General features: G+C 40.7%; 1 protein-coding gene across 1 annotated transcript; it reads right to left on the reverse strand.

The window, feature by feature from the left end:
* Window positions 1-507: 507 nt before the first annotated feature.
* On the reverse strand, window positions 508-11726 carry LOC133136866 (myristoylated alanine-rich C-kinase substrate-like). The gene is made up of 2 exons (XM_061254676.1): window positions 11338-11726; window positions 508-2228 (listed from the first exon to the last, which is right to left on the reverse strand). Exons 1-2 carry the CDS (start codon window positions 11431-11433, stop codon window positions 1647-1649), a joined length of 678 nt encoding a protein of 225 aa, XP_061110660.1. The 5' UTR covers window positions 11434-11726; the 3' UTR covers window positions 508-1646.
* Window positions 11727-12484: the final 758 nt, after the last annotated feature.

The raw sequence follows: 12484 nt of genomic DNA on the forward strand, positions 1-12484 counted from the left end.
TGTCTAAAGATGTGAAACCAGTGTGGGGGGAGGAGGAGAAAAAAAAAAAAAAAAAAAAAAACCCTATAAGAGGCAATCAGGATACACCTGGATGGCTAGCAGGCTGATGTTAGCGTTAGGGCTGACCAATTTCATTTCCTGTCTTTGGAGGCTTTCAGCTGATGTACAGTTGCAAAATGAATCTCTGAGTTTCATCAATTAGTGAGTGAATACCAAGTCAATTCTGCCGTGATGCAGTGTGCAAAACTGGCTGGGTTTGTTACACCCACATGATCAAAACGACATTGATCGATGCAACACATTCAAACATCTGCAATAAAGAGTAATTTGCTAGGTAGCAGTTCCCTAGGAATTAAGCAAACAATCTTAGAAACCCAGTCAAGAATTAGTTGAAGTACAGAGCAACAAAACCTAGCAGACAGTCAGGCTCTGCAGACCTTCAGCCAAAAAGCAACTGTGCATGCGCATGGGGGGGGGGGGGGGGTTGAAAAAGGAAAGGATGCCTGAGCAGTTTATTCACATTTATTTTTGCTTTGAGTGCTCACAGAAAATTCGAACACCTTCAGCAGGAGGTTAATAGCAATTTTGTAAGCAAAGTTACATTCCAACTCTAAGTCAAATTGGTCAAAGCTTCTCCAGTATTTACAAAAAAAACAAAAACAAAGGACAAGATGCTACACAAACAATGCATGTTCTTCAAACTGTAAAGTGTTGTCTGCTGTAATTAAAACATAGCACAGTATGCAAAGGTTGTTCCACTTATCACAGCTTTGTTTGAGCTCAGAATTGCTTCAAAGATTAAGAGTACTTTAATATTTTATGTATCAAATTGAGTGTTGTGGAAAGAAACCTTGTGTGCTTTGAGATCAAAATTTGTACAATAATCACAGTTAAAAACACCCTGCCGGTCATACATACTTGTACTTACACTTTATTAAGGTCATAAAACCAGCAATAAACAAAGCCTATACAAACCTGCATTTCTACATAAATCACTGAAAAGTACAGATGAAAGAAGTGAAAAGCTCCTACAATTGAAATCCATTCTAAAGCTAGTTCTTTCAGGGAAAGGTTATGGTCTTCCCGTAACATTGATGACAGTGTCATTCACCATATTGTACACTTTACATAGATGACTTCATTTCCCGTTTAAGACTGCATTACCCAGTGTGGTGGATTCCCAGGCAACAGACACCACCTGAAATGTATCTGCAGCCCACACCCAGACATTTACACATTTCAACTTCCTGCCGACCTTTAGAACTGTAGGCACGTCCGTACATTACATTTTTTACATGTATAAAAATTCAAAATATGCACACAAAAAACATTTAATACTGATGAAAAAAGGTACACAGCAGAACATGGACGCATTTCTCTCTAGTATTCAGAGCCGTCCACACCTTCACCTACTGGAATGGCAGTAACACTGGATACGAACAGGGGTGTTGTTTTAGAGGGCTGTGGGGCAAATCAACTTTAAAATATCCCTGGCTTGTACACAAGTTTAAAAAAAAAAAAAAAAAAAAAAAAAAAAACAGCACCTGGCACATCGCCAATGTACAAGCAGGGAACAGTTCTTTGATTATCGGTTTTCCTTTTCCGTTTTTCCGTTTCGTTCGTCTCGATCCGAGGAGGCCGCCCGCTCACTCTGCGCTGGCGGCTGCCTCCGGGCTGGCGCCGGTCTCTTCTGTTGAGGGTGCAGGATCCGGCTCAGCTGCAGCCACCTCCGGCTCGGCCACTTGCGGTTCGGCGGCTTTCGGCTCTGCGGCGGGTTCGTCCACGGCAGGGCTCGGTTTCGTCTCCTCGGACACCGGCTTCTCCGCCTCGGCTGCAGCCTCGGCCTCCGGGGCGGCCGCTGTGGCGCCCTCCTCCTGGGCCTCGGCCTCGCCCTTGCCCTCCTCGCCGTCCTCCGCCTCGGCTTCCTCCTTCTTGGTCTTCTTGAAAGAGAAGCCGCTGAGCTTGAAGGGCTTCTTGAAGGAGAAGCGCTTCTTTTTCTTTTTGTCGCCGTCAGCGGCCGCCTCCTCCTCTGGCTTGGCCTCACCCTCAGCGGTGGGGGCAGCCTCAGCGCTCACCTTCTCGCCCTCGCCACCCTCCTCTGCAGGTGCCACCTCGGGCTGCCCTGCCCCTTCCTCAGCCGGAGCACTCCCATTGGCCTGCGCCCCCTCCTGGCCCGCTTCCTCAGCGGTAGGAGAGGTGTCACCGTTTGCTTTCACATGACCGTTTTCCTGCAGGATCGCAAACATTACGTGAAATTAGTTTACCAAGAAAAATATATGCAGTTGTAAAATTGAAAAGCCAATGTGTAATCACTCTGCAACCCAGATACAAGATAGGAACCTAGAGCTCCTTTCAAACTCACAGCACAAGAGTACAGCCCACATAAAATTAGATGGAAATTCAATTGCTCATAACTCCACCAAATTCCAGGTGGAGTTCTCACACTTAATTGTTAAGACAGGTTCTCCAGGTTCTGTAAATCTCAGTTCCTCAGGTTAGCTGGACAGCTACCACCATCACCAAATTAAGTGCAGAGATTCTAGTCTCCACTTCATGTATGAGCACTCAATACAAAACCAATCAGTTTAAAAAAGCCAACTAAAATTATGCACCTTGTGGGCTTCATGCCTGTTTGGGCAAATATGACATGGGTGATTACATTCAAAGAGAATAGAGAGTAGCCCATTGACGAATGTAATTTTCAAACTTTATTTGAGGCCATATTAAGGAGTTCAATTGGAATGTCAACATTGTAGTCAGAATTGCCCAATTGCCAAATTAAAGATTTACATTTACATTGTACCCACAAATTTGCAGCAGTTTACTGTTCAAGCCATGTAGGCTACGCGCAGGCATACTGCTGGTCAGGTCTTTAGTCAGCGAATCAGACAAAATTAAAATCTATACAGATTAGAATTTAATAGATACCATAGGCGACTGGTCTAATAACTATAAATCATAACATTTGCAACGTGTAATCTAATTAGTGAATGAGTCGCATTCGAAATATAAATGTTCATTCAGCAAATTCGAACTTAATTATTTCCATGTCCAACGTTTACCATCACCCTAATAAACACGTAGCCTAATGAACAAGTAGCCATGTACGCACTGCGTAGCGCACAGATGAACACCAATACAAGCTTCTGCAAATAATCTGTAATCATAGTGCAGCCCCTCCATCGGATAACCTTGTTTATATTTACAGCATGTAGCTACAGGCATAGATAAACTGTATAGTGAAAAACAATGTCCCTCTCTTTCTCCCCCCCCCCCCCCATTTCCATTTCCGAAATAAAGTAGAATTGTTGGCATAATTTCCCTGCAGTGTATAAATCAAACGCATTCGCAAAATTTACTGTTGCATACAAATATAAGCCAAATTGCATAGAAACCATTGGCATAAAGTAAAATCGACTAGGGTATTGCAAAATTGCTAAATCTGTCAGAATCCCTGCCAAAAACAGACCAGATATGTAGCCACCACGACACGGTTATGTTACTGTAGCTAGATCATGCAATTATTGGACATTAACGTGACCACGGAATTGAGTGCCCAACCCTGTCTGTAACAAAGTCCAATAGCAGCAGATTGGGCACATTTCATGTCAATCAAGTCTGTCAGGCAGAATTCACAGGGAAAAGGGATGGAAACACAAAGCATTAGAATTTCTTTAATAACACACGCTCAACCAGCATGCCTGGACATCGCCTACACAGCTTTAACGGCAGACTGCTGGACATCTGTGAGCACGATGTCAATGTAAATCCTTAATTTGTCAATTAGGTAATTATCGGACTTGAATGGTTTAAATTAAATGTCAACATTGTAAGATGGCCCAAAATAAATGCAATTAAATTTGTCAGTAGGCGAAGCCAGTTTATTTTAAAAAAATTAAAAATTTTAATTAATTTTTTTTTTTAAAGATACGACCCCCCAGCGGTCATAAGCGGTATCGGTTACACGGTTAGCCGTATTCAAAATGGCATGGTAACAGAATTTGTCATATCCCTAGTTCAAGCCCCGGTGTAGCCACGATAAGATGCGCACAGCTGTTGGGCCCATAAGCAAAGCCCTTAACCCCACACTGCCCTATAGGCGCTGCAAGGTGGCTGCCGACTGCATTTGACCCATCCAAGTTAACTGGGAGCAGAGGACTATTGAACCCTGTGGGGTCATTTAAGTACATCTTCCAGCAATCAACAAGCTAGCTTGTTTGTTAGCCATTTGGTTTTGTGCTTAGCATCAAACCTAGATGGGTGACAATCAGCTAAGGTGTAATATTCAGAGGCCATTCGGAAATGGCCATTTAAATTGGCATAAATTGGCAAATGTATTTACCTAAGAGACAATGACAATTTTATGCAATAAAAATCTCAAACATCAATAACTATATCCCCAGCCATCTCCAAATAATTAATGCCATTGACAATAGCCCTTGTGCACATTAGCATGTCCGTCCACATGACTGTAGTCCAGACTCAAGTACCAGAAAATCTGAATCTGATAGTGAACCTAGTGCGAAGCGTTCTCTGCACAAATTACCATCTTTAACCAAAATCATTACTGATTACATAGCGGTTTGAAAAATATTCCATTCCCAGTCTGTCACAAATAACGTGCATCTCCGCCAACAGAGGATCAATTTTCCTGGCAATTCCTTTCCACCCCAAGCACCTACTATGCCATTGGTTTTTGTTGAAGCTAGTAATGGTCGATCAAACAAACACTGTCAAACAAAATAACATGCACAATATACAACGTGTACAAGTATAAAACTGAGGGAAAAGGTCAATATTGAAAAGGAGACCATGTAACCCTTCTTTTATTGATTATTGTAGTCATTTAGGTACAATTCTATGCAACACGGTTTGAGTGATTAGTTTCACATTTTGACATCTGTGTGACACCTTGGCTGATTGTCACCCAGATAGCAAAGAAATAACTGCTGACCAATAAAGAAGCAGTTTTGAAAGCAATATTACCTTTTTGGCATTACTATGAGCCAACTGGCTTGTGCTTCAAGACAGATTTCAGTAAAATTATCTTTGCAGACATGTCTGGAAAAACTGGTGTAAAAACAAAATCCTCGATGTTAAGGCATTCATTTTAACAGCCCCATAAAAACCATTGCCTCCATTTACACAGCTAGGTGAATTACTTCTACCTCTGCACAGTTCCAACCATCATACTCCACCACACCAAATCAATTAGGCTTACTGTACATATTTTGGTGGAACATGCCTTAACACAAGACCGACAACCCTAAATGCCATACCTGCAACGTAATCTATATTCATCACACACATGCTTATTTTAAGTATGTATCAGTGTTTGATCACATCCAAGTTGTTACATGACAAAATAGAAAAAGCATTTGCAATGTAGTGTGTAGAATCTGGGATGATCTTTGGTCCCTGGCCAAACACCCCATTTGTGTGAACCTATTTCCAGTAAAACCTGGAATGGCTTAAATTACTAAACACTGAAAGTGCCATTTCCAGCCCAGGCAATGGAAAAAACAAGTTCACTCTCTGCCACACTTGGATAGTGTTGAGCCATGCTGGGACGTGAAAGGATTCATCTGCTGCGTAGGAATGTAAACCAGAAGAGACAATATATGCATCCAAACAAACTATAAATTACTCAATGTGTCCATGGAAATACATATGAAAGTTACAAGAATGTCCTACAAGACTGAACACCTCCAAGCAGACCACTGGTAACACTGGTAAGCCATCATAACATGGGAGCATGTCAATATCGTGCCGAAAATGAAATTAACTTAAAATGCAGACTACTGACAACAAAATGAAGCTTCCCAATAACAGTACCACAACTTAGGTAGAACAGGTTAATTGTATGGAGGCATTATTGGTCCTCTATAGAACAGTCAAAATTAATGAATCTTGTGTCTTTTGCCAAGTTTACAGTGAGGCAATCTGATAAGACAAGCCTTGTAGCAAGGAGTCTAGCTTGCTAGCAGCAAAGCTCAGTTGGCAACTCTAAAACATGGGCCTCAGCTTGAGCAAGTGAATTCTAAGAGCCCCGGCAAACCAAGAGGCACCTGAATTCAGGGTTTTCCCTGGCATTTAAGAGGGCTTAGGTTATGTCACTTGATGAAAACCTATGCAATTTCACAATTTGGGATCAGTCATTACCATATTAAATTTTATTAACAGGGATGCATTTTAATTTTATGCAGCCTATAATGCGACCAAAACTTATTGGCAGATGTTAGCCTTCTTTTGAGCCATTTTTGGTGGTGTAAAACCTGACCAGCTTTGTTTTAACCAAATTGATCAATTGTAAAAACAGCGTTGAGGTCTGCCCAAGCAGATTTAAGCATGGGCTGACTTAGCCTCTAAGGTTGAACAGCTCTACGGTTACTCTGGCTGTAAATTGTGGTTAAAGAATTGAGTGATAAAGTACATTTAACTGATGCGGAGGGTTATACTTTTCAACCCGAATATATGGATGAGGAGCATAGGCAGAAAAAGCCCAACTTGCTGAAGATGTATCAGCTGAGAGAGATGACAGTGTAAACAAAAACAATGGTGCATACGTCATATGCAACCCTGAGAAGTCATACTGCTGTAAGTGCATTCAGCAAGAGTTGCAAAGAAAGCTTTTCTGTTGGTTTAGGCAAGTGGTCCAAAACCAACTAAAAAAATTGTATGGCTATATTGGCATATCTTTATTACAGGATATGCATTTATGGGTTTTGTTTATTGATCGTGTTTTTTTATAGCTGGCAGGTGGCGTTTTAGCCACTGTTAAATCAATGTTATTTGGCTAGTTTTTGGCTAAGTAAGCTAACGGCTAATGTAGAGCGAGCTATGCAAACTTGATGTAGGAGCCCGACATGTCCCCAATGACACTTTTCAGACATGCATCCCTCTAACATTAGCTAAAGACAGAGTAAAAATGTGTGGATGAGCTAGGAAAAGAAAATACAGGCTTCTGTTCAGAGGGCAATGGGAGGTCCTACCCAGTACTACAAAGGTATACCCAACAAAATGTTCAGAGTATTCCCAAAAAGAAACTGTAGGGATGTTCAATGGAAAATGTTCAAGCTACAATCCAATTGCCTGGCTTATAAATGGAATGCATTCATTTTAGCATGAACAGCTACTTTGAATGTTTTCCTGGGTGTAGAAGTTAAAATCTACAATAGAATGGATTGTGGTTTTGTGAATTTGAGCATTGTTTTATTGGCTAACCAAATAGAATCGTTCCCAATAACTAAGTCCATGAACCAAAAGGGTATCTTTACTAAGTTACTTCAGGGTTTACAACAGGTTACGGTGTAGGCCAGTGGTTCGCAAACAGTCCTGAGGGCACCCTGTATATGCCACTTTTTGTTCCAACCACAATTGCAATTACAGAACTTTAACATTTCTCTTATTTCCCTTCCATGTTCAGAGGGATTTACCCTCAAAAAACACATAGCTATGCATGCCATGAAGAATAAAACTATTTATTTTTATTGTGCTATATTGTAAACAATTATTTGATGAAATGTTAGATTGAGGTTAAACAATGGGCTCCTAATTAGGTTGCCGAACACATGCTTAATTTATTTCATAAATGTATCAGACTGCAGGTTTGGTTCATTAGCTTCATTTTTGAATTGACCATCTTCCACATGGTTAGCTTTAGAGGCCAAGTGTCCACAATTTCACCTGTCTTTAGTTTGATCAGTAAAAATAGTTGCCTTTATGCAATTTCCTGCAATACCCAATATGAACATGGGAATTACATTATGTCAGACATGGTTTACAGGGTTTAAGAGGGTAAATAACCCCTTGAAACATCAATAGCACATAATGAAGAAATGAATAGCTAGGTAATGCTCTGGTATTGCAATTGTGGTTGGGAGGGAAAAAAGTATACACAGGGGTACCCCAGGACCGAGTTTGGGAACCACTGGTGTAGGCAACCAAGTTTTGAACAGTGTGTCGGCTCTATTTAGGTGTCCTGGCTTGCCGTTTGTTGCACACCAGCAAGGTCAGAGCGGTAAACTGTGTCCATGGCAACTCTATTAGCTGCCATTACAAGAGTGCTACGAAACTGATCAGCTGTCAAACAGTCAAATGTCAGTAGAAATGAATTTGCACACAAAATGACAAACAAAATCTCTCAGAAATTACTGGTCTTGCATGATCATTTTTTTTATGCATATCATCATGGCACCCACTCTAGCGAGGGGCCAATTTTATTTTTAATATACCGTTACGCCAGAAACGAATGACAGACAAGCATTTTGGGGAGACTATGAACTTACTAAACTCTAACGTAGAAAAGTTATAGCAATTTTGAAAAGATTTACATCCATCTTGATTTTGTAAGAAAAGATACCAGCGTTATGACAGGACATCTGAAATACACAATGTTTGATGATCAACTTAAATCAAATTTCATCATAACATTTGTCATCATCTGAAATGGTTCTGAATATCAGTTTTCAGAAAACATCTTTTAAAATCATATTTCAAAATTGACATTTTAAAGTAGTAATTGCAAAGGAACTAGTAGGTGAAGAAAGACCTCTACATCATAATGAAGTCTCCAAACACCAGTCAGACAGATCAGAAACACTCTTCAGGAGGCAGGCATAAATGTTTCAGTGACTATGGTGCACAGAAGATTTCAAACAGAACTACAGAGGTTACACACAAAATTCTACTAAATGACTTCAGCCAAACTCACTGGACAATTCTTCATCCAAGAGCAAGACAATGCTCCTAAACACTGCTAAAGCAACAAATTAATTTTTCAAAGCCAAAACTGGAAACATGTGATGGGCTAAGTCAGTCATCTGATTTGAATCCAAGTGTACATGCATTTCATATGCTGAACAGGAATTAAGGCAACTAGCCTCCAAAAAAGGCAGAAGGCTTTTCCAGGTCTGAAGATGCTTAGTAGAGACCTGGAAAGCATCACCAGAGAAGATCTAAAATAAAGTAGTCATGTTAACTACTTTCATACGTCACCATAATATATCATAAAAACTTATCCCCCTTACATTAGATTAATTATGCCTTATTTACCTCTCAATTTAATAATACATTAAAAAATTTAACACTGGGGGGCAGATGAGTGAAAAAAGTCAAAAAGCTATTAAATGTAGTTTACTGAAAGGACCTAGTCTACTTTTGTGACAATGCATCCTGCACTGTAACGGTAATAACAGGCCGTGTCATGAGGACAACTGGCAAATTAAACCAGTAATCGAAGATATACACCCTAAGGGAAAACAAAATAAGTTTAATTGGGAAGTATGTTTCCTTTTTCATGCTCAGGTTGACATTACTGTGGAATTGCCCACATGCCATTTGATGTGGTGGATATAAATGGAATGGAAACCATGCCCACCCGGTCCACTAGACATACAGTACAAGTCCACCCCCCATTATTTCTCATCCAAGGTCCACACCCCCATAGTAGAGAACAGCAAGGTCTACTGGTTTGTTTTCACTTTCAGAACAGCCAATAAATAAGACCAAAGCCAGGTGAGGACCCGAGTAGTCGTCCACTTTGTTCAAAAAGTGCCAAGTAACAAAACGGTACACCCTGCGGCTCCCCAGAATCCAGGTTGCAGATTAATGCTCTAATACCTTCAAAATAACAAGACTAGCCTGCATTCAGAGTAATGCGAGATCTGATTGATGTCACCATGGCAAGTCATTTGGCCAAAAAAAAGTGAGGTCCCCATTCCCAAAGGATTAGGTGTGCTACGCACTATGCAAACTCAGCATTAGTAATTCTGCATTTGAACATGCAGCACATAACAATAACTACCACCTGTCAGTCAATCTCATGTCATTTGAAAACAGCAAATGGGACCAATGAATTTTACTGTGTCCAAATGTTAGTTACCCAGGGTAATGCGGCAGCCATTTTGGATGCAATTTCGATGCCCAGGCAGGTTGCTGGATTACCAGATTTTTACATCCCACCAACTTTGGAAAATTGTGCTCCAACTGCAATAGTCATAGGACAGGTTGACCTCCCCAAGGAGTAGAGTTAAGGGACTGATGTATGCTATAGAACATGCATTGGTGCAGAACAAACAAGCAGCAAAAAAATTGGGGATGAATTAGAATAGTGAAACCTAACCCTGGACCTTTAGAGCAACAGGGTCTGCGGACAGTCGCGCCATTTTTAAAAACCACATATCAAAATGGATGCAAGTCAATGACAAATTGACCAGGTACTGAGTAACAATGAACCAACCAGAGCTGAAGATCCCATGCATGAGACCTACTCCAAATCTCAACCGTGGCTCTGCGTCTGCGACTACATTCAGTGATCAGTTGTGAAAACTATCAAAAATTCACAAATTCAGTACGACACTATCGCATACTTTTACTAAGAAATTAAAACGAGCCATTAGGCTACAATAGACATCAGATTGGAATGCTTTGTTTCAGCATACCGTTAGATTCAACCAACGGTAACACTTCTGCCGCTCATGCGCTCGTTCTAAAATGCCACTAGGGGTGATCTGTCGCAGCCATTGCTCCCACTTACTACGAAAAAAAAAGCGCCGTCGACACTCGTAAAAATAAATAAATCGACGTCGAGAGACCCTATACTACCGTCTGGTGCGGTTGCGGCCCAGGGGTCCGGAACTGTGCCAAATTTATTTTTTATATAAATGGTTTTTCCAACAACTTCAAACTAAAGTTCCTCAAAGTCGGCTCGTTTGAGCTTTCATTATAGCCAAGTGCCACAATAAGCATCCCTCCGATACAGTAGGCTATCTGGAACAAAGGCGTGGTGAACAAAGGCGTGGTAAACTAGACTGCCAAACCAAGCCATTGTTGCACTGCGCGCACCTTCCGCTACTCCATTCTTGGCTCATCAATACTCACGAATTTAGGCAAACTATGCGATTGGTTTTTCAAATAATCAGTGGGCTACTTACAAACAAGATGCATGAAATGTATAAGTCTCGCATACCAGAGAGAATTACCCTAATTTAAGAAAACACACGCCTGAAGAGGTTACCAATTGAAAACCCATTGGTTATTGGAATACGGGAGGGGGGCATGTAGAACTAGGGACATTACAATTACAGATTACCCTATATCCACCTACAGCAGTCATTATTTAACTTATTTTTTTAGTGTTAATTGGTCAATTACGAAACCGGTAACACGCAATTTAGTTGATCATTTTATTAAAAAAATGACTCCAAAAAGGTTTAAGTAAGGTTAGCCACCTTTGTAGGCGACGCTTTACAAGACACGCGTGTGCGTTTGGTTTAGAACACCGGCACAGCAAAATCATCAGAACAACCAAATTAAACGATATTGAAGAGTTTTCACCTGTCCATTTGTCTTTGAGGTTGAAGCAGCAGCATCTCCTGGCTTTTCTGAGACGACTTCGCCTTTTGCAGCGGTCTTGGAGAATTGTGCTCCCATGCTTTCGTTCCAACAAAGAGACTCAACCGTTCCAGCAGATGAACAAAGACTACACGTTTCTATCCTTTTAGTAAGTTCACTACAAAGACCTCCCCAAGTTCTTCTCTGAATGGAAGCAAGATCCAACTGAAATAAGCAAAAAATTGACAAACTGCAAAGTATACCAGATACAGAGTAATAAAACGAAATTCCAGATTTGTGGCCGTATAGTTCGTGGAAAATGGAGAAATTTCCCTCGCCGCTAATAAGATGCGGAGTACAACGCCCAAGTCTACAGATGAATGGGTATTCGTACCCGATGACGACATCCACAGACGGATCTAGCCAATAAAAACTCACGCCGAAAGAGGGCGAGGCTTAGAAAGGGCGTGAACAATAGAACGGAGCAGATTGTACAAACCTGGGAAAATTAACTTGCCCGGCAACACAATTCAATTGCGTGATTAGTTGAGGGGGAAAAAAGACAACAGCAAACCGTTATGTTGGTTAGAATGATACAATTAATACTGTTACAGCTTTACTGGGATTCTACCACGTTTGCTGTGCTGTTTTTTTGGAGTTTTACTGGTGAAAAATTCAGTACAAAGAAGCAGCTGGACCATTGGAACAGGTTCAGGGAATCTTGTCAACTGTTCCAATTACACAAAGTAGTCCAAAGTAGCCTGTACAGAAACATAATGCCTCATTGTCACCTGATTATTCTTCAAAAAAAATATGTTTAATATTTGCAGTTATTTCCTAAATAACATACAAACAGGCCACTGCACTCAGGAAATTTATTTATTTTAAGAATTGTGAGTAAATGCAAAAAACATTAATCTATACATATGTATGGTGTCTGGAAACAACAATGCTGCATAAGCTTGCTTGCTTTAAACCACAAACCCCATTTAAACCACAACCCACCATGTCCTATACCCCCCACTGTAAAACCAGCAGGTCATCAAAAACATCTCTAAATATCTAAAATGCTCCTCGTTGCACACAAAACTGGATGGGGTTCCATTTTATAGTCATATACTGTATGTTGGGAAGACAAATTACAGCTGTA

This window comes from Conger conger, chromosome 1, assembly GCF_963514075.1.
Source record: "Conger conger chromosome 1, fConCon1.1, whole genome shotgun sequence".
NCBI lineage: Eukaryota > Metazoa > Chordata > Actinopteri > Anguilliformes > Congridae > Conger > Conger conger.